The sequence below is a fragment of the Somniosus microcephalus genome, chromosome 2, assembly GCF_052327205.1.
Source record: "Somniosus microcephalus isolate GS21.2 chromosome 2, FLI_Smic_1.0, whole genome shotgun sequence".
Classification (NCBI taxonomy): domain Eukaryota; kingdom Metazoa; phylum Chordata; class Chondrichthyes; order Squaliformes; family Somniosidae; genus Somniosus; species Somniosus microcephalus.
In genome coordinates, this window is record NC_140988.1 from 248380313 (window position 1) to 248402267 (window position 21955).

At 44.5% G+C, this 21955-nt stretch overlaps 1 protein-coding gene across 5 annotated transcripts in view; it reads left to right on the forward strand.

The window, feature by feature from the left end:
• The window catches only part of slc7a2 (solute carrier family 7 member 2), a 264753-nt gene that overhangs the window by 162948 nt on the left and 79850 nt on the right, over window positions 1-21955 (forward strand). For all 5 annotated transcript variants that reach the window (XM_085970771.1, XM_085970758.1, XM_085970773.1 and 2 more), the window contains exons 3-5: window positions 2001-2156; window positions 4725-4890; window positions 20798-20934. In XM_085970771.1, the coding sequence (XP_085826897.1) occupies window positions 2001-2156; window positions 4725-4890; window positions 20798-20934 (459 nt within the window). The remainder of the gene's footprint in view (window positions 1-2000; window positions 2157-4724; window positions 4891-20797; window positions 20935-21955) is intronic.

Genomic DNA, 21955 nt, shown 5'->3' on the forward strand with positions numbered 1-21955 from the left:
GCTGGAGAGTCTAGAACTAGAGGGCCATACTCTGGGGATAAAGGGTAGGCCATTTAGGACTGAGATGAGGAGACATTTCTTCACTCAGAGGGTTGTGAATCTTTGGAATTCTCTACCCCAAAGGGCCGTGGATACTGAATCGTTGAGTATATTCAAGGCTGAGATAGATAGATTTTTGGACTCTATGGGGATCGGTAAGGAACGTGGAGTTGAGGTCGAATCTTATTGAATGGTGGAGCAGGCTCGAGGGGGCCGTATGACCCACTCCTGCTCCTAATCCTTATGTTCTTATAATGTGCTATATAAATGCTAGCCTTTCTCTTTTCTCTCTGTTGCACTTTGAGTTCCAAAAAAAATCTGTCAATAATCTATTTTTACAGTTACATGGTTTTTTTTGTGACAGAGCATTGGGACTATTGTTTTGGCTTGAGAAAGAGACCACTCAGTGCAATAGCATTGACATATTGGGTGGCCCTTCGCATTTATTAGCAGAATATTCTTCTTGTATAGGCAGGACACCGATCCAGCCGGTCTCAAACAGATTGTTACAGAACTCTGAATATTTGCAATTTTTGCAGTGTTTATGAAGGGAATACTTTAACTTGAAAATACTCTCCCAACCCCAGAATATTTTTTGTTTATTAAAATCATTTTGTTATAACATTTAATATTGTAAACAATAATAACCCATAGTAGTTATTTATTGGTAAAATGGTCCAATAATTTTGAGTGCAACAGGCGTAACCTTTTGAAAAACATAGCCTGGCAATTATAATGGCCTGGAAATTGCATCGGAGGCTTGCTGCCCACATACTCCTCTGGACCGTAAGAAAACTACATACTTACCTTGTGTCTCCGGAGCTTCGGACTGTTCCGGTTTTGGGACTGCAGGCATACGCCTACGTAAAGGCCCACGGATCCCAGTGGCGTATGCGGTTCGCAAGCGTCCCTGATTTCATGTGGATCAGGCCAACCAATGACGAAGCTGAATTCCTATTATGCTTATGGGGATTCCATTTACGTACAAAATCCCCATAAGCATAGAAATCACCTAATAAATACAATTTCACACTATGTAAAAATAAATGATCACAGGTTCAAAATTAATTAAAATACCCTTTGATTAAATATTTAAAATAAAAATTGAATTAAAAAAATTTTTAAAATATTTTTAAACGGGACAAAATTTACCTAAACTAATTTTAAATGTAAGTGAATTTGTAATTCATTTTTAAAAATGTTTTATTTTAACATTTATTTTAACCCGTACTCTGGTAAAAGAAGGCCATATGTATGCTTTTACCAAGCATAAGGGTTTTGTGGGTATTCACTGGGCAGTAGTTGGGCAAATAAGCCAACTCTGCACCAGCAAAAGTGAATTTACAGCAGATGCGGCGGATCTGCCCAAGCGAAACTTGACAGATCGCAAGTTTGGGTTTTCATGTATGCATTTCAGCTCTGAAGGCTTCCGACAGCGTATGGAAGCACTGTAAAATCCGGGCTATAGGTTCACGCCTGTGTTAAAATAATAGCATTTCCATTAAAATGGCAGAGAGAGAAATTTGTTACGTATTCATACTGTAACATTACTGATTTGTAGGTCATCTTTTAAAATGCACAGGTTTCATGCAGAAGTATGCTCATTTGTTGGAGTAGTGCTTCTTAATGTGACAAGTTCGAAGTGTTCCAGTGTATTTGAGCATTATACTTTGTAGATCAATAATTATAGTTTGTGTAAGCTAACTTTACCAGGAACAGTTCCAAAAATCAAGGAAAAACAGATGGAGCCTCCCCAAGTGGAATTTAAATTGAGGGAAGCCAACTAGTGGGTGCCTGGAATGGTGTCTAGATCCAGGCTGCAATTATTCAGCTAATGAACATTTTGTTCATTTGATTATCCACAGTTTGCTTTTATTAGTTTCTGCAGGTTGCCGGTGAAGCACTAATGTGAGTGTTTTGTAAATTAACTCAGTTTTTTATTCATTTGTCTTTGCACCTAGGTACTTCAAGTGTTGCCAGGGCATGGAGCGGTACCTTTGATGAACTCCTTGGCAAACAGATTGGAAACTTTTTTGGCACATACTTCAGGATGAATTCACCAGGATTAGCAGAATACCCAGACTTCTTTGCAGTGTGTCTTATATTATTATTGTCAGGTATGATGAGAGTGAAATTTTAGTGTCATTTTACAGTAAGCTGGGAAACACATTTATTATAATGCTTATAAAATGGGAGAAATGTCTGTTTTGCTTTACTGCAGGGCAGGATCATACAGTCACATTTAAAACATAAGAGACTTGCACACAGATAAATGCAATTTAAAATGGACAATTTGTCCTCAATACAAAAAGAAAATACTGCAGATGCTGGCAATCTGAAATAAAAACAGAAAATGCTGGAGATACTCAGCTGGTCAGGCAGCATCTGTGAAGAGAGATACAGAGTTAACGTTTCAGGTCGATGACCTTTCATCAGAAAGTTCAATAGTTTGTTGTCCAGAGACCTTTGGGATAGGCGTATGAGCCAGCTGGAGGAAATCATTTAGCAAGTATCTCTCGCATGTCTTGTATACTCGCATTGCATCCATATATTAAAATTAGTGGGGGCAATTTTTGTCTTCAGTGCTGCTGGATTCCCACTTACTCACAGTCCCGCTTAATATTCAAGTCGGGCCTGGGGCTTCTGTGGGATGCAGGTGGGGGCTTCATTAATTTATTCAAAAGGAGGGCTGAAAGGACTCCACACCTGTTTTGCTCCCAGTGGCATGCTGGACGCCAAGTTGCCAGCATGCCAATGAAACCTAGCAGGAAACAAGACCTCAGGTGGACCTGCAGGCGAGAGGGCATTTGAAAGGCTCATACACTGTATCTTTTGCCTTTTAAAGGCCTTTTCTGTGATTTTCTTTTTTTTTTCTCCTGCTGGTACTTAGGATTCCATGGGCGCGAAATTCGGTTACACCCCGTTTGGGGGTGGTAACCGAGTTAAGGCCGAACATTTAGCGCCCGGCGCGGAAGTACCGCCCCGGCTGCTAAATTCGGCTTACCGCCCCGTACAGGAAGTGGAGCTTAATGTCGAGCGTTCCACTTCCTGGTGAGGTGGTGACCGAGGTGATATCGGGGCGCAATTGGCAGCGCTCGGCGGAGGCTCCACGGAGCGCTGCATCGTTTCAACGCTCCTCCCCTTCAGTTAAAGGGGAGGGCCGCTGTGCACTCTGTAGGGCCTCCGATGGCCCACACTAGGCCACCAGGGCGGTGTGGTGCCATGGCAGCAGCCCAGTGGCAAGACGTGGTGCTGGGCTGTGCGACAGTGGCCAGGACCATGCCACGGCACACCACGGAGAGCCAACCTGGATCCAAGCCCAGACTCTCTGATTGTGCCCACATGCAATGCTTGGCAGCTTTTGAGTACCTTCATTAAGGCTTCCACTCAAAAGACTGGACTTACAGCTCATATTTTTCGTAGATGCTGCAGTCTGAGCATGAGTAGAGTACACGATTTCCTAACATACATCAGAATTATTCTCTCAGTGACAACTTAAGGCTTGTCATTCCTCATGCTGTTCTGCGTTACTTTCTGTCTTCAACAAATTTTGATAGCTTTTCTAGGTAAAGTTTCACATTTAAAATATTATCAAGTACTTTGTTTACTTCAGAATGAGAGGCTGGCTCAGAGGTAGCCAGGGAGAGGGAGACAAAGGGGATGATTACAGTGCTTGTGGTTTTTTTTTGTTTGTACTGAAAACTCAATAACAATGAAGCGTTTTCTGTTTTCTCAGTTTAACAGTTGAAGCATGTCTTTACTTAGGCTATAACAATATTTGAGTTTCTTTTTCCAAATGATTTGAAAACAAGTTAGATCAATTTCAGAAGCTTTTTGAGTGAAAGGTACGGATGAAATCTGTTGCCAACTGCTTATTTTTCACTTCATGGGAGATGAGCTCAGAGGTACAGAGACAAAGTGATGCTTTATTTTTCATCATACTAACAATTCAATCATCTCTTTGCTCAGCCTATAATAGTATTTGAGTTTATTTTTCCAAATGATTTGAAAACAAACTAGAATAAATTTAAGAAGGTTTTTGAAGTAAAATTTCACATGGAAACTATATTTTATCAGTTATTACTTCAGAGGGAGAGGCTTTATTTTGTTTATACTGAGATAAAACAATTATTGCTTGCAGAAAAAAATAACATTGCAGCTGTGCTGTCTGTGTTTATTTAGCTTTCAGCTGCAGTGTATAAGAGAAACATTATTTATTTTCCAAGAATCAGTTAAAAAAATACTCCTGGGCAGAAGTCTTACCAAAATCCTTCATTGAAGTTCTTATTTCATCCAATGCTGTGAGGCCCACTAGTGGCCCAGAATGGCACCTGCTGCTGCTCTCCGGTCTGTCGGAAGTATAGCGGGCAGGATTCGAGGGTAAACTGGGAATGCCCTAGACACGCTCTCAATCTGCTGCTGGGGTGTAAGTGTTGTGGGCAAAGGAAGTACTTCCCCTCCCTCAGATGGAATTTGCTGTACAGAGCAAAACGCACAGGACTCTACCGTGTCTACGTACCCTCCCATTTGCTGAACCAGAACTAGAGTTCTGCCAATTTTGTGTGATAAACAGTAAACAATATCTAGGCTATATCCTTTTGTATTTACTTCTATCTGTTGTGAAAATACTTTCCTGTGTGTGAAGGAACCCTATATTCATACTTTTAACATTCTATGCCCCTTAGGTCTTCTATCGTTTGGTGTGAAGGAGTCTGCTTGGGTCACCAAAATATTTACTGCCATCAACATCTTGGTCCTTATATTTGTTATTATCACGGGGTTTGTGAAAGGAGACTCTGAGAACTGGAAGCTCAGCGAGGAGTGTCTCATAAACGCCACAGTTATAACAAAGTAAGTTTGTTAAAAGGATCTCTGTGTAACAGACTTTATTTTGCTAGTTATTTGTACATTAAGTGCAGTAGGATCCTTATTATGAGAAAGTTTTGAATCTTTCAACAAAACATTTTGTAGTTGAGAAACACAATTTTGGTTAGTAATTTACCTTTCTGCTGTTAGTGCAGCACACTGCATATAACGGTGAATGGCCATTTTGTCAGGGATGCTTTTGAACAAAGTAGACTATAGGGCACCCCAGTGGCACATCAAATTTGTGTCCTAGCATGTTATTCCATGGAGTAGTAGGATGCAGTGTACTGCCCACCATTTCCATTCTGTTACCGGAGGTTCTGAACAGTGTAGTAAGTCAGCCGAGGACGTTTTCACATGCCTCCCAACACCAGGCTACAGGAATCTGGGAGCAGGACCTCTGCTCATCCTCTGTGCTTTGGAATGTTGTGTAACACAAGAGACCTAATTAGGTGGGGAAAAGGGAAATTGTCAGAATCAAAAATACTTAAAATAAATACAACTATATTTTGATATTTAACATACTATATTAGGAAAGGACTTAACAATGCAGTATTTCCTATCAAAGTAAAACACCAAATTTGTTTATCCTTACCTTTTATGAACTAGCTGTTCATACATTTTGAGGCTCTTGTTAAGCAATTGTAGACCATTTGAAGGCTAATTAGTGGGCCAACCATATGATAAAAGAGTACGAGGAAACCTGAGATTGTTCAGTTTCATTTTAGTTAACTAAATGTTTGTTTAAAAGTGGAACTGATTCTTTATTTCAAGAATGTGATGCCATATTAGTGAATAGAAGAGATTTGTGCCCATAAATAAATTTAATATTAAGTGGAACTTCGTCTCATTGGCCCAGATTTCCAAGCAATGCTGAGACTGGTGACAAACACCATAAATCTCACCATCTGGCACGCCGATATCCTTGTTGCTAACTGAGTCAAACTTTTGTTAGTTTTCTAATTAGAATATGCCACAGTGGGCATAGCAGCGAATCAGGCACTCAGCCCAAGTTCAGAGCTGAAGAGATGGCACATTCACCATCCCGAGCCATGGGAAGGTTTGTGTGAATGGAAGTTTAACTTCTTAAATAAACTTTAATCTCCGATTATTTTAAACTGTACTGTCCCTTTGAGTTTTGAGATTTTTGTCCGTTTCGTTGTTATGTATGAATTCAGGTCACTCCAATGAGCTAAGCAAGCTAACCTTGAATTTTTAACATATTGAAAAGTTCTGATCATTATTTTGGTTTGAATGAGACTGAAGATCAAATCTTTGTGGACAGCAAAAATGTACATAATGACATGTTGACTTTCCTCTGAGTAGATGGACTTGACATCTTTGAGGTGTGTATACATCAATTTACTCACAACTGATTGAAACAACAGTGATTCATTGGCAAATTATTAAAAAAGATATGTTTGATGTGTTTGTGGCTTTTGTGAGGCTGAGCACTGTGGGAAAGCAGTGTCATTTATACTCTGAAAGGGATCTCATAAGTTGAATGAGCTCCGGAAATATGGACCCCGACATTTATGGGGAGGGATCATTGGGGCGGGGGAGTTGTGCAAGGTGTAGCGGCCAGAAAACTCGGAAGTACAGATTTCCCGGAGGTCCTTAACAGCAGGCACCTGATTTAAATTTTTGGACTCCGTTTGCCCAGCCAGCAGCCAGCCAGATTGAGAGGCTGGCTGGCTGTCAGGCAGGAAGGCCTGTGTTATCAAGCCATGGCGAGATCAGTCAGCGGCCGGATAAATCGCAGGGGGTCCGATCGCATGTGGTGGGAAACAGTTTTGCTTGGGGGTCCGGGGGGGAAGCACTGCGCTAAAACTGGAAGTGGGCGGGTTGGGATTCGAGTTCCCATTTTTCAATTTTAAGTCTTAAGTGGCAGCGATGTGAAATCTGGCTTAAATACAGAAAAACCGTGACTGCCATTGATTGTAATAGGGGCAGAGTTATGATAATTACCTTCTGTTTTCGACGAGGGTAATGGCGGAGTGGCGCACATATCCCAGGAAAATATGAATTGGCATAATTAATGGCATAATTCACTTAATTGTGGGGCTGGAGGAGATTACAGAGATGGGGAGGGGTGAGGCCATGGAGGGATTTGAAAACAAGGATGAGATTTTTAAAATCAAGACGTTGCTTAACCGGGAGCCACTGTAGGTCAGCGAGCGCTGGGATGATGGGTGAACGGGGCTTGGTGCGAGTTAGGACACAGGCAGCTGAATTTTGGATGACCTCAAGTTTACGTAGGGTGGAACATGAGAGGCCTACCAGGAGTGCATTGGTATAGTCAAGTCTAGAGGTAACAAAGGCATGGATGAGGGTTTCAGCAGCAGATGAGCTGAGGCAAGGACGAAGATGGGTGATGTGACGGAAGTGGAAATAGGCGATCTTAGTTTTTCCGCGGATATGTGGTCGGAAGCTCATTTCATGGTCAAATATGACACCAAAGTTGCAAACAGTATGGTTCAGCCTCAGACAGATGTTAGGGAGAGGAATGGCGTCAGTGGCTAGGGAACGGAGTTTGTTGTGGGGACTGAAAACAATGGCTTCAGTCTTACCAGTACTTAATTGGAGAAAATTTCTGCTCATCCAGAACTGGATGTCGGACAAGCAGTCTGACAATTTAGAGACCGTGGAGAAGTCGAGAGAAGTGGTGGTGAGGTAAAGCTGGGTGTCGTCCGTGTACATGTGGAAACTGACACTGTGGGCTGGATTTTCGTTCAGGCGCAGGTTGGTGCCGTGTAATCCGCATTTCATGTTATCCACACGAATCTAATTCGATGTGGGAGATTGATGCAATTTTAACTTAATTGCCCAATTGAGTTCCAGCGTGTGGGAACCCATGGCAAATTCGTTTTTCCAGTCAGAAAGTCGCATAATATGACGTCCTTATTGCTGCTGCATTTAAGGTCTGCAACAAGCCTTGCTTCTTCTGCAGGCTGCCAACCTTGTGGCATTTACTGTTAGAGGAACCTGGAGGCACAATGGCCAGCAACAGACCTAGGGCTGCTCCCAGGTACGACGCCGTTGCCCTGCAGGCTTTAGTGGCGGGAGCAAGAGCTCACAAGGAGGTGCTCTTCCCTTCATCAGGGAGGAAGAAGCCTCCCCAGCAGACAAAGGCTGTGTGGCAGCAAGTGGCAGAGGAGGTCAACTCCTTATCGGCTACCCGCAGAACCTGGATACAGTGCAGGAAGAGATTTCATAACCTTCAGCACACTGGAAAAGTGAATATGAATTTCCCATCACTCTCAATCTGATCCCCATTGCCTTTCCTCACCAGCACTCGGCTTTAGCAATCTCTTCCTCCACATCCCACTTGACACTGACATCCATGCACCCTTACCCATTCCCTCTCTCTCTATGGTCACATTCACCTAATTATTCGACTATGCAGCCCTCACACTCCCTATCACTCTGATGCTATGAAAACAACTGACAACACACAGGGAGGGCCCTTGGTCTTGCCACCTCACTTCATCTTTGTCTCCTTCTAAGCATCTATGCTATGGATTCTCTGCACTCACTCCTTCATTCTCACTCAACCTCCACTTGTCTCCCTCATTGCAGGAAAAGAGAGTTCACAATAAAAGTGAATGAGCGAGGACAGGAGGAGGGCCACCCTCAGTAGCCAAATCACCCCCTGGGAGGAGGCGGTCCTGGAGATCGTAGGAGTGGAGGACGCTGCGCATGTGGGGGACGGACAGACGGGTGCATCACACCAAGCTGGTGACAGAATAGTTTTCCATCTCTCTCATTGACATTGCATGAGTCGCTGGTAATGTTTTGGAAGCTCTAAAAGATGGACTAATGATCATTTGCAATGTGCATGTAACCTTGGCATCACATCTCTGACTCTTTCCTTTACTTCCCCACAGGACCATCGCAAGCACCCGTCCCCACTAGCCAGGAGGAACAGGCTGAGCCTCCAGACTCCTCAGAGGAAGCTGCAACCTCTGAGGGCGCAGCGTCAGCAGAATTCAGTGCACCCAGCACCAGCGCAGACACTCACACCTCGGTGGGACCTTCGGGACATAGAGTAGTGTTGTCACCTGGTGTATCACAGCTCACAAGTGAGCATCAGCAGATTGTGGAGACAGGGACAGCAGTGGAGAGTGCTAGTCGGAGGGCGCAGGACTCTGCCAGCTCGGCTCAGCTGCATGTCGACCCTTTGCCTCTGGGTCCATCCACAGTATCAGCGGTGATGACACTCCAGGAAAAGATGCAGGAGTCTTTGGCAGGTTTTGTCTCCAGGGTCGCTGCGAGTGTGGAGCAAATAGCGAACATGAGCAGAGCCTTTGTGGAGTCATTGGCGCATGAACGCATCACCACGGAAAGGATGGCTACCTCCGTGGAAAGGATAGCTACAGTAGAGGAGAGGATGGCTACAGCCATGGAGGAGCTAAGTCGCCAGAGTGTTGAAAACATGGTGAGTGTTCAGAATAGACTGACACCTCTGGAGGAGCAATGGTCAGCTATTGAACAGAGAAACCAGACCTTATGGCAGTCCCTCTGAGTAGGACTGCCAGTGCATATGCGGGTCCCCATGGCCCCCCTGGTGTGCAGCAAGGTGCTCTCAAGCCACTTGCAAGCACTGAGGGGGACCTGACCCATGAGAGGGAAGTTGGTGGCTGACATCAAGGAAGTGGGGGTTCCTCTCCAAGTGCTCACACTTCCATGCCACTGCAGAGCCCTCGGTCAGAGCCCCACTGGAGTACACACCCGAGTGAGATAGGCGTCTCAACCCCTGCACAGCCACAGGAGCAGCAGACTGTTGGCGACCCCTCACACGTTCGCCACCCCAGAGGATGCCCGCCAAAGGTGTCGAGACAGGAGCAGCAAGAAAGTGAGCAAGGGGCCTCCACATCTGCTGAAGCCACAGGGGAAGCATCACGTAGGAGCACGCGTAAGAGAAAGATACTGCACAAATAGTCACAAGGGTAGTCACTTGGGTGAAATTTGATGTTTTATGTGTAAAAGCCATCATATGAATCATGTACATAAAAAACCTGATGACTACTACTGTAGATGTGACGTGTGTCATTTCGCAAATGGGACTTCCACATTGATGGCTTAGGATTACTTGCAATTGTCAGTATGGTGGTCAAGTTGCTAGGAATCAGCTGGTTTGTGGCCATTGTCGATGCTCAGGTAAGAAGATGCAAGGCAAAAGTGCTTGAGTGGCTAGGCTAAGCAAATCTGGCCAAGATGAGTGCATTCCTTGCATCCCGGGCAGCTATGTTCTTGCGTACTGCTGCCGCTGGTTGATGGCCCTCTGCAGGATGTTCGTTTTCGCTCTCCTCCTCATCATCTGAGGAGGATATGTGAGGAGCCACTTGGTCCTCCGGAATCTGCAAGCCACGACGCTGTGCCATGTTGTGAAGTGCACAGCAAACCACGACGATTCTGGAGACCCTGGCTGCTGAGTACTGCAGGGCTCCACCTGATCTGTCCAGGCATCTGAAGCGCATCTTCAGCAAACCGATGGTTTGCTCGATTATGGCTCTGGTGGACATGTGGCTGGAGTTGTAGATCTCCTCAGCTTCGTTGGATGGTCTCCTCAATGGCGTCATTAGCCACGTCCTCGGGGGATAGCCCTTGTCTCCAAGTAGCCATCCGTTAAGTGGGCCTGGCAGACTGAATAGCGGAGGCACACTAGACTGGCGCAGTATGAAGGAGTCATGGCAACTGCCAGGGTACTTGGCACAAACATGCAAAATTTCCTTCTTTTGGTCACACACCAGCTGAACGTTAAGGGAGTGGAAGCCCTTGCGATTGACAAAAATACCTGGATTGCGATGGGGTGCCTTAAAGGCCACATGTGTGCAGTCAACGACACCCTGCACCCTTGGAAAGCCTGCCAGATGAGCTAATCCAACCGCACGCGCCGTGACACTTGCTCGATCCTTGGTGAAATGGATGTGATTGTACGCGAGGGCAAAGAGGGCATCGGTTACCTGCATGATGCAAGTGTGCGCGGCCACCTGGGAGATGCCGCTGATGTCTGCTGCTGATCCCTGGAATGAGCCTGAGGCAAAAAAGTTGAGTGTGGTGGTGACTTTGACGGCCACTGGTAAGGGTTGTCCACCTGGTCCTCTGGTCTGCAGGTCTTGTTGCAGCATTGCGCAGATGTCACCCACTACCTCTCGCAAAAGTCGGAGCCGCCTTTGGCACTGCTGCTCAGACATGTTGAGATAGCTGACCCTGTGTCTGTAGACCCTGTTTTGCGGGTATCTCCTGCGCCGACGGGCTTCCATGCGCTGGCCCCTTCTGGTCTGTGCATCTTCAGGTGGGTGAGCAGCAGCTTGGCGCACCTGTTGTTGCTGCTGCTGTTGGGGCTGCTGTGTGTTGCTGCTGTTGTTCGGCCTCATCTAATATCCAGAAGGGAAGGAAATAAATGGCTCCCATGCTTCTGGTAGATGCCTCAGTTGAGGAAGCGCTCAGTGAAGGTGGCGAGAGGGGTTTCCCAGGAGGTCACACTGGAGATGGGTGTCAGGCTCCAAACTTCCACAGCTGTGGTTATGCCTTCTAAAAGTTCCCTCAGACCTGAGACTACAAAGTCCTGCCACCTGCAAATGATGGCTGATCAAATCTCCTCTTTAGTGTTTGACCTGCAGCTGATAGTCAGCAATCCAATTGTGCTCCCGCCAGGTTCCACGGTCGTGTTTTCCACCAAGCGTGTTTCACGTGGGAAAAGGGTTAAAATCGCAATGGCCATTCAAAATGGCATTATAGAGGCAATTTAGAGCTTGTTAAGGGCCTTAACGACCTATTCCGCCTGTTGGAGGCGGGACGGAGTCGGGACCATTAGACACGAATTTCTGAAAATTGCGTGGAGGCGGGATGGAGTCGGGCCCGCCCGCCAGTTTTTGCAATTTTAACCATCCGCACGCCTCCAATCCCGCCTCCGCGGCCCAATGAAAATCCTGCCCTGTGTTTTCGGATGATGTCGCTAAGAGGCAGCATGCAAATGAGAAATAGGAGGGGGCCAAGAATAGATCCTTGGGGGACACCAGAGGTAATGATGCGGGAGTGGGAAGAGAAGCCATTGCAGGTGATACTCTGGCTACGAGTAGATAGATAAGAATGGAACCAGGCGAGTGCAGTCCTACCAAGCAGGAGGGAACCTTAGAAGAAGTTTGCCCTGGTGGGCTAGGGGAAGGAAGGGAAGTGGCAGAGGCAGCTGAACGGATGGTCTCAATCTTAGAGACAAAGAAGTCCATGATCTCCTTACACTTGTTGTCGGAGGTGAGGGTGGAGGAGACAGGGGAGAGGGGTTTAAAAAGACAGTTAGTAATGAAGAATAGAAGCCGGGGTTTATCTTTGCATTTCAGAATGATTATGGAATAGTGAGCAATTTTGGCAGATGAGAGCAGGACCCGATAATGCTTTACCTGGTCCAGCCAGATCTGGCAGTGAATGGCAAAACCAGTTGTCCACCACATCCGTTTAAGCCTGTGCCCCTTGGACTTAAGGGAGCGAAGATGAGAGCCATACCGGGGGAATGACCAGGGTGAAAGAGAGTAATTGTTTTAATAGGGACTAGGGCATCAAAGGTGGTGGTGAACGTGTGGTTGAGAAGATCGGTAGCTGCAAAAATGTCGTGGTGAATGGAGGGCCAAAGGTAAGTGCAGTTGTAAGAGTTGGGAGAGTGTTTTTTCCAGGGGCAGACACAGAAGGAAGTAGGTTGGTGGCGGGGTTGGGGGGCGGTAAGAGGGAATGTGGGTGGAGAGCGATACAAGGAAGTGGTCAGAGATGGCCTTATCTGCGATTGACACGGTGGGAATAGTGAGGCCACGAGCGATGGCAAGGTCGAGGGGATGGCCGTGAATATGGGTTGGGGAGTTTACATGGAGGGAGAGATTAAGGGAGGATAGGAGGCTAGTGAACTCAGAGGACAGAGAGCATGATGAATTGAGATAGAGGTTGAAATCACCGAGGATGAGAAGTCGTTCAGTGCAGAGGCTGAGGGTGGAAAGCAGTGAAGATATCTCGGTAATAAAATTTTTATGGTACTTGGGTGGGCGGTAGAGAACGAGAATTTTAAATGAGATGTGAGCGGGGTGGAATAAGGTGAGATGCTCAAAGGAGGAGAAAATGCCGGAGGAGTAGGGGGATAGACCAAGGTGTGATTTGGTTTAAGTACATAATTCCCTGAAAGCATAATGTGCAAGTAGATAAAGCCATAAAAAAGACCAATGGCATTTTGGGTTTATAAATGGGCATGGCGTACAAGAGTAATGAAGTAACGATAAAGTTGTACAAACTATTAGCTAGGCCACAGTAAAAGTACTGTGTTGGACCCACTTTAGAAAGGACATTAAAGCTGTAGAGGACATACTGCGTAGTTCACCAGGATAATGCCAAGATGAGAAAAGATATACAGGAAACTTTCGATTAACCGGCCCCTAAATAACTGGAAATGTCGGTTAACCGGCAAAATTCAGGAGTAGGTTCAGGTAACTTTTATTACTTTTTTTACTCCATTTGTTGCTGTGCAAGGGTGTAGCTACAGCTGTTGCTAAGCTACAGAGACGCGCCGATTGTTCTGAAGCTGTGGGTTTGTTGCTTTACACGGAGCTTTCAGCTCCGTATCTCTTACTATAGCGTTCGGTTATCCGGAATTGTTGATGAACCGGCACCACGTCGGTCCCATCTGTGCCGGATAAAAGAAAGTTTCCTGTATATTTATTGAGGAGAGTTTGAGATTCTAGAATTATTTCCACTGGAACAGAGAAGGGTAAGTGGAGATTTAATAGAAGTTTTAAAATTAGTTTTGATAATGAATAGGAAAAGATTGCTTCTCTGACATGGAATGGGAAATGTGGGGTCATCAATTTAAAATTATTACCAGTAGAGTGAGGAGAGAGATTGGGAGAAATTTCTTTACACAGACAGTTGTTGCTTTTGCCACATGAAGAGGTTGGTGCAGAGATTATTGCATCCTTTGAGGGAAAATTGGATAAATGTTTGAAGCAGAGAAACTTGGGATTATGAAGAGAGAGCAAGGCAGTGGAATTATTTTTGGCTTGCTCTAGCAAAGAGCTAGCACAGACACGGGGCCAAATGGCGGCCTCCTGTGCTGTAAACTTCTCTGATTATATAAAGGCTCAATGCAGGCCATTCTATAGTAGTAGAATATAATGGGTGTCTTGAAAAAACATTTTCACTTGCACAGACTTGAGCTTTACCTTTCAGGTAGGTGATATGTTTAACAATCATTTTTGACAATATATAGAAAGAATATATTGAAAATATTCAATTTCCATCTCCCCAGTGTATTCCCCTTTAAAACATTTATTACAGGTCTATGTGATTGTAGTTTTCAGTCTGAGCAGCTGCCAGTACTCCAACACATTGGCTACCATATACATGTGAGATTAGTTTGTTCAGTAACATCTTGATCAGGTGATTTGCCCATCATACTTTGGTAACAAATTGATTAGTCCATCCAGCTCTTCTGATTAGTGCACACCAGTTACATGACCTCATAATGAGAGAAACAACATTGGCGCTGGAGAATATAGTGGCATCCGTTGCCTATTAACTTTAAAGGACCAAGAAATCAAATAGAAATTGTCGGTAAAAATATCTCCCATGTGATTGTTTCACAATTTAATTATGTTTAATATATGGCATTGCATTTTAATGCTCCAAACCTTCAAACTGCTAGTATAACAGAACTCATTCAGTAGATAGATTGGAACATTAACAAGAGCATTAACTGATGTTGCCACCTGCTTCTCTGCTTTTATTGTGTTTGGCTGCATTGTTACTATAGATGAGGACCAGAGGTATATGGCATTAGGCAGTCTTATGATTTATGCAGCAAATTCCGTCAGTGATTTGTGATAACAATTGTACGGTGGAAACATGGATTCAGAATTGGTTAACAGACAGAAGAGTAGGAATAAACAGGTCATTTTCAGGATGGCAGGATGTAACTAGTGGGGTGCCGCAAGGATCAGTGCTTGGGCCTCAGTTATTTACAATCTATATCAATTACTTAGATGAGGGGACTGAGTACAATGTATCCAAGTTTGCTGACAATACAATGCTAGGTGGAAAAGTAAGCTGTGAGGAGGACACAAAGAGCCTGCAAAGGGATATAGACCGATTAAGTGATTGGGCAAAAGGTGGCAGATGGAGTATAATGTGGGGAAATGTGAAGTTATCCAATTTGGTCAGAAGAATGGAAAAGCAGATTTTTTTTTAAAGAAGACAGACTAGTAAATGTTGGCATACAGAGGGATTTGGGGGGGCCGTTTACATAAATCACAAAGTTAATGTAGGTACAGCAAGCAACTAGGAAGGCAAATGGTATGTTAGCCTTTATTGCAAGGGGGTTGGAGTACAGGGGGTCAATTTTAACTCAGCCGTGAGGTGGGCTTTGAGGCGTGTGGGGGGTTAAAATCGCAAAAACTGGTCTTTAAGGCCCTTAATCAGCAATAATTGGCCTTTATAATGCCATTTTAACAGGCCCTTGCATTTTTAACCCTTTTCCCACATAAAACACGCCTGGTGGGGATCACGCCCGTGAAACCTGGCATGAGCACTATTGGCTTGCTGAATATCAGCTGCAGGTCAACCATTAAAGAGGAGATTTGATCAGTCATCATTTGCAGGTGGCAGGACTTTGTTGTTTCAGGCCTGGGGCAACTTTTACCAGGCTTAACCACACCTGTGGAAGGTTGGAGCCTCACACACATATCCAGTGTGACCTCCTGGGAAACCCTGCTCGCCACCTTCACTCAGCGCTTCCTCAACGGAAGAATATACCAGAAGCATGGGAGCCATTTATTTCCTTCCCTTCTGGGCATTAGATGAGCTCGAACACCAGCCGCAGCACCAGCAGAACCATGAACAACAGCAGCAGCAACAGGAGCGCCAGGCTGCTGCTCACCCACCTGAAGCTGCACAGGCCAGAAGGGGCCAGCGCTTGGAAGTGGCTTGAGAGCACCTTGCTGCACATCAGGGGGCCATGGGGACCCGTATCTGCACTGGCAGTCCTACTCAGAAGGATTTACATGAAGGTATGGTTTCTCTGTTCAATGGATGCCCATCGCTCCTCAAGAGATGTCATTCTATTATGAACACTCACCATGTTTTCCATACCCTGGCGACTTATCTCCTCCATGGAGGTTGCCATCCTTTCCATGGTGATGCGTTCATGCGCCAATGACTCCACAAAGGCTCTGCTCATTTTTGCTATGGACTCCTCCTTCGCTCCACACTCACATCGACCCTGGAGACAAAACCTGCCAGAGACACCTGCATCTGTTCCTGGAGTTCCAGCCCCGCTGATCTTATGGATGGACCCAGAGGCAGAGGGTCGACATGCAGCTGAGCTGAGCTGGCAGAGTCCTGCACCCTCCGACTAGCACTCTCCACTGCTGTCCCTGTCTCCACAATCTGCTGATGCTTGCTTGTGAGCTGTGATACACCAGGTGACAACACTACTCTATGTCCCGAAGGTCCCACCGAGGTGTGAGTGTCTGCGCTGGTGCTGGGTGTGCTAAATTCTGCTGACGCTGTGCCCTCAGAGGTTGCAGATTCCTCTGAGGAGTCTGGAAGCTCAGGCTCGTCCTCCTGGACAGTGGGGATGGGGGCTCTCGATGGTCCTGTGGGTGAGTAAAGGAAAGAGTTAGAGATGTGAGGTCAAGTTTACATGCATATTGCAGATGATCATAGGTCCATCTGTTTTAGCTTCAGAATCATTATCAGCAACTCATGCAATGTCAATGAGAGAGATGGAAAACTATTCTGTCACCACCTTGCTGTGATGCACCCACCTGTCCGTCCCCCACTTGCGCCTCATGCTCCAGTCCTACGATCTCCAGGACCACCTCCTCCCAGGGGGTGAGGTGGGCTATTGATGGTGGCCCTCCTCCTGTCCTCGCTCGTTCTCTTTTTTATTGTGAGCTCTCTTTTCCTGCAATGAGGGAGACAAGTGGAGTTTGAGTGAGAATGAAGGAGTGAGTGTAGAGAATCCATAGCCTAGATGCTTAGAAGGAGACAAAGATGGAGTGAGGTGGCAAGACCAAGGGCCCTCCCTGTGTGTTGTCAGTTGTTTTCATAGCATCAGAGTGATAGGGAGTGTGAGGGCTGCACAGTTGAATAGTTAGGTGAATGTGACCATAGAGAGAGAGGGAATGGGTAAGGGTGCATGGATGTCAGTGTCAAGTGGGATGTGGAGGAAGAGATTGCTAAAGCTGAGTGCTGGTGAGGAGAGGCAATGAAGCTCAGATTGAGAGTGATGGGAACTTCATACTCACTTTCCAGTGTGCTGAAGGTCATGAAATCTCTTCTGCACTGTATCCAGGTTCTGTGGGTAGCCGACAGGGAGTTGACCACCTCTGCCACTTGCAGCCACACAGCCTTTGTCTGCTGGGGAGGCATCTTCCTCCCTGATGAAGGGAAGAGCACCTCCTTGTGAGCTCTTGCTCCCTCCACTAAAGCCTGCAGGGCAATGTCGTCAAAACGGGGTGCAGACCTTGGTCTTTCTCTTGCCATTCTGCTTCCAGCTCAGTGTATCAGCAAATGCCAAAAGGTTGGCAGCCTGCAGAAGAAGCAAGGCTTGTTGCAGACCCTAAATGCAGCAGCAATAATGACGTCATGTTATGCGACTTTCTGACTAGAAATACTCATTTGCCAAGGGTTCCCACACGTTGGAAATCAATTGGCCAATTGAGTTAAAATTGCATCAATCTCACACACCCATTTAGATTCGTGTGGGAAACACCAAATTTGGGGAACCCGACAATTCCCCGCACTTGAGTTAAAATCAACCCCTAGGAGTAAGGAAGTCCTGCTGCAATTATATAGGGCTTTGGTGAGACCACACCTGGAGTACTGTGTACAGTTTTGGTCTCCTTACCTAAGGAAAGATGTACTTGCCTTGGTGGAGGGGAGGCAACGAAGGTTCTTTAGATTGATTCCTGGGATGAGAGGGCTGCCCTTTGAGGAGAGATTGAGTAGCAAGGGTCTATATTCTCTGGAGTTTAGAAGAATGAGGGGTGATCTCATTGAAACGTGTAAAATTCTTAGAGGGCTTGACAGGGTAGATGCAGGGAGGATGTTTCCCCTGGCTGGAGTCACAGTCTTAAAATAAGGGATCAGCCATTTAAGACTGAGATAAGGAGAAATTTCTTACCTCCGAGGATTGTGAATCTTTGGAATTTTCTACCCCTGAGGATGGATGCATGTTCAGTCGATGAGTATATTCAAGACTGAGATGGCTAGATTTTTTGGGCGCTAAGGGAATCAAGGGATATGAGGATAGGGCGGGAAAGTGGAGTTGATGTAGAAGGTCAGCCAAGATCTTATTGAGCAGGCTCGAAGGGCCGTATGGCCTACTCCTGCTCCTACTTCTTACGTTCTTGTAATTGGGATGATGCCTTGGTGGATAATGCAAATTAGTGGGAGTGCCTATATATTTGGTCTTGCACCTATGGTACAGCAATACCCTAAGTCATGGGAATGAAGATAAGTGTAATATAAATAACAATCGAAACATGATATTGGTCCAGAAATTCGGGTCGGGGGCTTCCCGCGGGTGCAAGCCCCCGACCTACACTTACCTAGCGCACCGGCAGTTGAGCTCTGGGCCTGCGTAGAATTCCTCTCCGGGGCCTGGCCCAGAGGCCGGCGCGCTGTGCTTGCGTGTCCCAGGGGCGTAGTTAGTGCGATGCGTCCCCTGGGATCACGTGAGCCATGGACAGCCAATCGGAGGAGGGAAATGCCCATTCATAAGATTGACAGAAAGACCTGTCAAAACGTATGAATGTTGAGGGCCCAAAACAGTAGTTAACTTTCAAATAAATTTTTCTTTAAATCACACTTTTTAAATAAACTATAAATTACATTAAATAACTATTTTAAACAATAATTTAAATTTTTGAAAAAAATAATTTTATAAAAAAACGGGGCTAAAAATAAACTTACCTTGCTTTAAAGTATTTAAAAATAACAAACCTGTGGAAAAAATGTTTTAATTTTAATTAATTGACCACTTACCTTTTAAAATGCAGTCCTGGTTTTTACATTTCTAAAATCTAAAGACTTACCCTCATGGAAAAACCTGTAAAAAAAAAAACGTAAGTTCAAAGCGCACGCGCAGACTCCCGCGCACACGCGTTCGACCTCTGAACCCCTTCGTTCAGAGGATCAGAAGTGCCGGTTTCCCGCGCATGCGTAGTGCATGCAAGGAACTGGCACTTCCATCGGGTCCACGTGAGTACCCCGTGCATACTCACGCGTTGGGACCCGAATTTCTGGGCCATTGTTTTATTCATCAAGAAATGTAATACGAGTAACTGAAGAACCTGTGTAATAAGATGATGTACTGAACAAGGCTTTGTCCTACAAAAAAATCTGATAGATAATAATTATGGCAAGATTACAGATAATGGCGGTTCCACTGTGTAGTCTAACATGTATGTCTTGTGGAAGCCAGAGTTGAAAATACACTTCTCCAGTGAGAGCTTCCAGTTAAGTGGATATCAATGAAACAAGCAAAACCTTTTACAACAATTGTATTAATAAAAACTCTCAAAACATTTGTTAAGCAGAAATATACCACTGTGCATATTAATTTTAAAGAAAGATCTAAAAATTTGCATAAATTATTTAATTACTGTTACAACTTGAAAAGCAAGTCAATTGAGTTTATTTCACCATACTAAAACTGTTTACAGTTATATATACAGATTAACTTTCCAAGCATCATCTTTTACAAAGATTTGTAGTGTTTTGATTTTAATGAAGATGTCATAGTGGTTTAATAAATTTTGAGCAGAAATCTCAAGGTAGAGACATAGAAACATAGAAGATAGGAGCAGGAGTAGGCCAATCAGCCCCTCAAGCCCGCTCCGCCATTTAATGAGATCATGGCTGATCATCCAAATTCAGTACCCTGTCCCTGCTTTCTCCCCATATCCCTTGATCCCTTTAGCCTCAAGAAATATATCCAACTCCTTCTTGAATATATTTAATGAATTGGCCTCAACTGCCCTGTGTGGCAGAGAATGCCACAGGTTCACCACTTTCTGGGTGAAGAAATTCCTCCTCATCTCAGTCCTAAATGGCTTATTCCTTATCCTTAGACTGTGACCCCTGGTTCTGGACTCCCCCCGCCATCGGGAACATCCTTCCTGCATCTATTCTCTCTAGTCCTGTTAGAATTTTATAAGTTTCAATGAGACCCCCTCTCATTCTTCTAAACTCTAGCGAATATAAGCCTAATTGACCCAATCTCTCCTCATACGTCATTCCTGCCATCCCAGGTATCAGCCTGGTGAATCTTCGCTGCACTCTCTCCATAGCAAGAACATCCTTCCTCAGATAAGGCGACCAAAACTGCACACAATACTCAAGATGTGGTCTCACCAAGGCCCTGTACAACTGCAGCAAGACATCCTTGCTCCTGTACTCAAATCCTCTCGCTATGAGACAGACTTTATGATGTATATTCTTCAAATAGTCATGCTAAATCTTTTTGTAGCTCAGCATTTAAATACAATACGGTTTTATTTCATCTGTGATAAATCAGTAGAAAATATAGCTAAAAAGAAGGTAGTGAGTAGCAATTCTAATTGGATTGTTACATAGTAACAGTCTCCAACAAACTAGAAAATGACCAGTAAAAAGTGTTTGTTCTTAATAAAAATCTCAATTATCTACACTATGTTGTTCTGTTATTGCTATACCAGTTTTGAACGTTGTATCCTAAAAAAAGGAAACTTTGTTTTCATTCATCTATGAAGTTGGCTAAATATCATGCATTGGAACTATATTTTTTCAAAATGATGTTGCATGAGTAACTGAAAGTTGGATGTGTTCTGTAAATATAATGTGCCTTTTGTCCCTTTCCTCTGTTTTGTAGAAATCTGTCATCTTCAGTGAATGTCACCAGCATTTATGGTATAGGTGGTTTTACACCATATGGATTAACTGGAACGTTAGCTGGCGCTGCTACCTGCTTTTATGCCTTTGTTGGATTTGACTGTATTGCTACTACAGGTAAGGACCAGGGGTATATTTATCACTGCATTACTTAGTCTGATAGGTTTGTGCAGCAACAACCTGTCATCTGCAGTGATTCGTAATTTTAACACATGTATGGGTAAATTAAGTGCTTCTGCGCTCTAGTGCAGAAGCATACACAGAGGGAGCATAGGTCAGAGATTGGGCTATAACACCATAACCCTGCTTCTCTAATCTGTGCACCCTTCGAACGTGGCTCCCTACCAAGAGAGCTAAATTTACCCTGTAATTGATTCCCCAACAATCCTGTGCAATTAGAGGCTATAATCACAATTTCACTTCTGTCCCAATGAAGGGATCTTCTATGTGCCATTACAATTCTAGCCTTAACCCCATAATTGTTTCTTAGTCATTTTTTGTGTTTATTAAGATGAGTGATGTTGGTGCTAGGGAATAAAATGCTCTTCCTTCTTTGCCATTCATTGTCATTATCAAATACAGGTGAAATGTGGCTCGATTCAAAGTAAAGTTTCTACTGTGCCCCAACAATATGCTTAGCTCTGATGTCAGAGGAGTACTCCACTGCACTTGTGTAATTTTATTTTTCCATTTCACGCACCATAATCATCCTTTTGGCCTCTCTTAAGTATTGCTAACCTAGGAGTTTGATTTCTTCTGGTAGCGCACTATTTAATACTCTTGCATAAAATTCCTTTGTGCACTATTTAACTTTTTTTATTTTAAATGGGTAACTACTGTGCTAAATAACTCACAAAGCAATTTTACACAAACATGTTAACCAGTAAGCTAAGCAATGAAATTCCCCTCTCCCCGTGTCGGCACCCACTAAGAACTGAGTTGAGACAGCACAAACATGTTTCTCAGAAAGACTTTCAGTTTTACATTTTTGTCAAACAAAAGTGATTATACACTTCAGAACATGCAATATGTATTTCATTTTTGATTCTTAAATTATGACAAAATTCAGGGATTTTTAATCTTCAAGTAGTTCCAATTCTGGAGTGCATTACTACAATCTATATTACAATATCAAATT